The following is a 4551-nucleotide window of genomic DNA, read 5'->3' as shown; positions in this document are numbered from 1 at the left end:
TTCCATGTCACTTTGTTAGACACTCTAAACCAAATGTCAATTATCAGGTGCCAAGTCAGTGTGCGCCGGACGACAAAAAAGGAAAAAGACATATTTGGCTGAACAAGCTAATGTCGATGATTGACATTCGGTTCACAATGGGGCGAGAGAGCTTTGGAGATCCAACTGACTCAAGGCTCAACTGATCTAAAATCGCATGGATAAGTCTTACAAAATGAAAACATATTCATTATTTATACCAAAAATAACTAAGGAATATTTTAATACAAAATCAACATCACAGCAACTTTTTGTACATCAACATCTGCATGGTACTCGTACAGGTCTATGTACCGATTATTGTTGCACCTTATATTTACACATGGAACTCGTAATTCGTAAAGGTCTGCACATTTTATTCTTCCACGTGGACTGACACCTCGGTCGCTCCCTGTGCTAAAACAAACGGGCTGCCGAGGAGCAGCTGCAGGCTAGAAAAAAACATATACAAACAAACTTCAGATTTTACGAGGCGCTAAGCCTGAGCGACTCGAAGGACTGCTCGAGCTGAGCAGTGCCGCCGGCCGCCTGCCGGAGCAGGTTCTTCACCGACTCCACCCACTCCTGCTTATGCATCCTGCTCTCGCACTCGAACTCGACCAGGCCCTGCGCCGTCCTCAGCCCGAAGTGGCGCTTCTCCGGCGCCGCCGTGGCAGAGTCCGGCATGCCGCAGGGCTCGTGCCCCGGCGGCCACGCCGGCATGTCGTCGTGCACGCCGTACACGACGCTCCTCTTCTTCTTGGAGAAGGCGCCGCCGATGTGCTTGCTCTTGAGCTTCACGATCACCTGCGACCTCTTGTTGATGTACACGGACACTCGCTTCCAGCGCAGCGCGCCTTTCCGGCTGCGCTTGAGGAGCGTCCCTTCCTTGCACCATATGTCCGCGCCGCAGCTGCCGGCCTTCTCGGAGGGCGCCACCGCCGCTTTGCTCCTCGCCTCTCGCTGCTCTCTCTGCCTCAGCGCCGTGGCTCCTCGTAGAGCTGCCGCCGTTTAGCAATGTCACACCCCGGCACGCGTAACAAACAATCTCATATGTAGAGATAGTACGGCGTGCGTGTTTGCTCACCTGTGGCAGCGGCGGCGGTGAGGGTCATGAGATCGCCGGGGCTCCGGACGTCGACGGCGCCCTCGACGGCGGAGGCCACCTGGTCGTGGTCTGCCCCGGCGAGCTCGGCAAACTCGATGCAGTGCGAGGCCAGAAGCTGGGTGGCGGATGCCAGCGCGGCGTCCATCTTAGCGTCCTCTCCGTCCTCCGGGTTCGCGGCTCCCGCCGCGAGGGCAGCGACCGCGGCGGCCACGCTGGCCACGGAGACCGCCGCATGGACGCGCGCCCGCTCGGCACGGGCCTTGTCCACCCTGCTGCCCCCGTCCTTGTGGTGGAACCACCTGCCGATCGTGTGATGATGCGCGGAGATGGCGCTCCTGCTCCTGCAAGTCTGCGACGCAAATTATGATACATGTCAGCTTATTTTACTCAACTCTACTGTACAATACTACGTGAGCAGAGCACTTGGCATTCGCTTGTGATCTTACACGCTTTTTGGGGCTGCCGGCGCCGGAAGCGGCGGCGAGCGCGAGCGTCTCCGGCATGAGCATCCCGGAGAGGCGATCGACGACGAAGTTGGAGCTCCGCCTCCCGCCGCCGACCGCCAGCACCTTGGATAGGTCCAACGCGGAGACGCTCCACGACCGCGACAGGAACTCCATGGGCTCCACCGGCGTCTGCGGCGACTGCACTGCGCCGGCGCTGTCCATGAGCAGCAGGTGATCCCTCCTCTTGGTCCTCCCCAACAGGTACCCTTCCATCCTCACTTCTCCTACCGTTCGCAAGCTGTCGCACTGTGTGTCCTTTGATGCCTCTCGCTGGTGATCGATATGTCGCTGATGCGTGCCTCGCCGGCTACTTATGGAGCCCGGCGAGCGGAGGCCGCACGAAGCACGGGGAAGAGGCTGCTTGGGCGGCAGGACACACCGAGACTCGGTTTCTGACGGAGCTGCCGCCCCTGTCGCGTCGCAGCGTCGGGTCGGGTGACACGTAGCATTGTAACGGCGTCGCTTGCGGTTGCGGAGTAGCCATTGCGGTCCGTGTACGCTGCACCGGAGGTGTTGTAGGAGACAGGCTCGTCGGGATTTGGTTACTTCTCTTGCCTCGCGGAGTATGAAATGTTGGAGGAACGAAAGGATACCTAGGAATCGTGAGCCAGCCAGTCCTATATTCTTTGCTAATTTATTCGTTCAGTTTTGTACTAGTGCTATTTGGACCGGCCAGCCCAGAGATGACTCTCAAGTCGGAGCAAACGGACATGAGTCACAACGTGGGACGGGCTCCTAAACATCCAATTTGTCACTTGACTTGCCACATGTCTCCACAATCTGATACCACGTACATTATCGTGGCAAAATGACGTCCGCACTCGTAAGCAAAGACAATACGATCTTCCTGTAGTGTGGCGTAGTTTTAGGAATAAGTTCACAGTTAAATTTCACAATGAATTATAAGGGATTAAGGGGTGAATTGGACTTGGCTAAGCATAGGTTTTGGGCTTTTGGCTGAAACGGCGATGGAACAACTGTTGAATTTATTGCTCTTTTGGAGACCAAAGTAAATATAGAGATGAAAACAGAGCCGAAACTTTTCACTTCTCCGAAGAAAAACAGAAACAAAGAGAAAATGTGGAAACAAAAATGAAAATTTACAAAATGAAAATGAGAATTTGCAAAACGAAAACAAAAATGAATCTTTTTACGTGAAAACAGGTATAAAAATGAAACGGCATTTTCGGATGGAACTGACACTTTTCGTTTCCGTGAATATGAATTTTCCCTTTTTACTGCGGAACTTGGTCGCTTTGTAGCCCAACCAGTAAGTAACAGACAATGACACGATGGCATAATGGCTCATGTGAGGCCCAACTTCTACCACCACGACACGTATTTAAATAGACACACACAATTGTCTAGTACTAATATAATACTCCCTCCGTCCAGAATTACTTGTCGGGATGTATCTAGATGTATTTTAGTTCTAGATACATTCATTTCTATCCATTTCTGCGACGAGTAATTTGGGACGGAGGGAGTACCACGCTAAGTCACTAACCTAATTATATTAGTTTGTAGCCATGTTGACAATTGATTAAGTTTGTTTGTTTGGGTTTTCCTCATCGGTTGAACGGTTTTTTAAGTTCCGGTCAACACCCCTTTTTTGTCATGTCCACTTCGTATTCGCTCTGTGTTTATTTTTATATTATCTTTTCATATTCATTTTTGTTGTTTATGTATTCATTCCCACTTTTGCAAAAAAAAATCACAGTACCTAGTTCCGTTTGTTTTCATTCTGTTTTCATCATTACCGGTAAACCCAATTTTACTTCATAGTTTTTGGGCACTATTTCGGGTGGTTTGGATTTTGTTAGGTATTGCCATCCTCCTCGGGGGAGATCCAGTGGGATCTTACTTGGGTTTAATAAGGCTTCTCTTCATTTCAGGAAGATTGATGTGGGTGATTAAGATATCAAATTTGACGTGTTGTCGAAAGTTAACAAGTTTTGATTGGGCTCTCGTTGCGGTTTATGGAGCGCTGCAACCTGATCACAAGCCCACCTTCCTGGCTGAACTAGAAAGTATCTGCGGGGATGAGAATTTCTCCCATTTTGATGGAAGGAGATTTTAATACTCTCCAACGGAGCAACAAGAAGAATAATGATAATTTTGATGGTAGATGATCATTCATGTTTAATGCTATTCTTGAGAATCTTGACTTGCGAGAGATAGCCCTTACATATCGCCAGTATACCTAGGCTGATAATCTAGAGAGTCCAACTTATGAGAAGTTGGATCAGTGCTTTAGCAAGTGTGAAATGGAAACAAAAAATTCCTCTCGTAATGGCGCAGGCATTACAAAGGGGTTTTTCTGATAATACACATTCACTTGTTGACTCTGGTGAGGCAACTCATGTGGGGAACAAGACAACCTTTTCTTTTGAATTGTCATGGTATGAAAAGGAAGGATTTTTGGAGTTGGTGGCTTGAGAATGGCCTAAAGAAAATAGAGGTAATACGAATGTTGAACGATGGTGGTACAAAATCAGGCATGTTAGAAAGTTTTGGCGCGGCTACGCTAAGAATGTGAGTCGGTTTTATAAAGTTGAAAAAGACAGATTCATTAGCCTTATTGATGAGTTAGACATTAATGCTGAAGTGGCACCCCTCTTGTTATCAAAGTGCACTGATAAAGGGAGGCTGAAGTGTGTTTGGCTAAACTTTTGAGAGAGGATGAGATTAAATGGGCCCAATGGGCCAAAGTGAACGGGGTATGACAGTGGGATAACAATACCGATATTTTCATTTGACTTCAAATGGAAAACACAGAAATAAGAATGTTAAACTTGAATAAGATGAGGGCACCATTGCAGGTCAAGATAACCTTGCTTCCTACATCTCAAACTTTTATAAGAAGCTTTCTGTAGCCCCGGTGTCTAAGTTTGTGTCGATGAATGCAAACATTGTGTG

At 48.8% G+C, this 4551-nt stretch overlaps 1 protein-coding gene across 1 annotated transcript; it reads right to left on the bottom strand.

Moving 5' to 3' along the window:
- Window positions 1–426: 426 nt before the first annotated feature.
- Window positions 427–1883, bottom strand: LOC119314203 (VAN3-binding protein-like). The gene is made up of 3 exons (XM_037588969.1): window positions 1573–1883; window positions 1106–1475; window positions 427–1019 (listed from the first exon to the last, which is right to left on the bottom strand). The coding sequence occupies exons 1-3, from the start codon at window positions 1843–1845 to the stop codon at window positions 505–507; spliced, it is 1158 nt and encodes a 385-aa protein (XP_037444866.1). The 5' UTR covers window positions 1846–1883; the 3' UTR covers window positions 427–504.
- Window positions 1884–4551: the final 2668 nt, after the last annotated feature.

Source organism: Triticum dicoccoides, chromosome 6A (assembly GCF_002162155.2).
Source record: "Triticum dicoccoides isolate Atlit2015 ecotype Zavitan chromosome 6A, WEW_v2.0, whole genome shotgun sequence".
In the NCBI taxonomy this organism is placed as follows: Eukaryota; Viridiplantae; Streptophyta; class Magnoliopsida; order Poales; family Poaceae; genus Triticum; species Triticum dicoccoides.
Note: the sequence above shows the minus strand (reverse complement) of the source record. Positions and strands in the feature narration are given on the sequence as shown.

Excerpts from the sequence above, each read along its gene's own strand:
- LOC119314203 (XM_037588969.1), bottom strand. The coding sequence starts at position 1,845 with ATGGAAGGGTACCTGTTGGGGAGGACCAAGAGGAGGGATCACCTGCTG. Across the intron at positions 1,476-1,572 it reads CCGGCAGCCCCAAAAAGCGT|ACTTGCAGGAGCAGGAGCGC; the intron begins GTAAGATCACAA and ends TTTGCGTCGCAG. Across the intron at positions 1,020-1,105 it reads CACCGCCGCCGCTGCCACAG|CTCTACGAGGAGCCACGGCG; the intron begins GTGAGCAAACAC and ends AAACGGCGGCAG.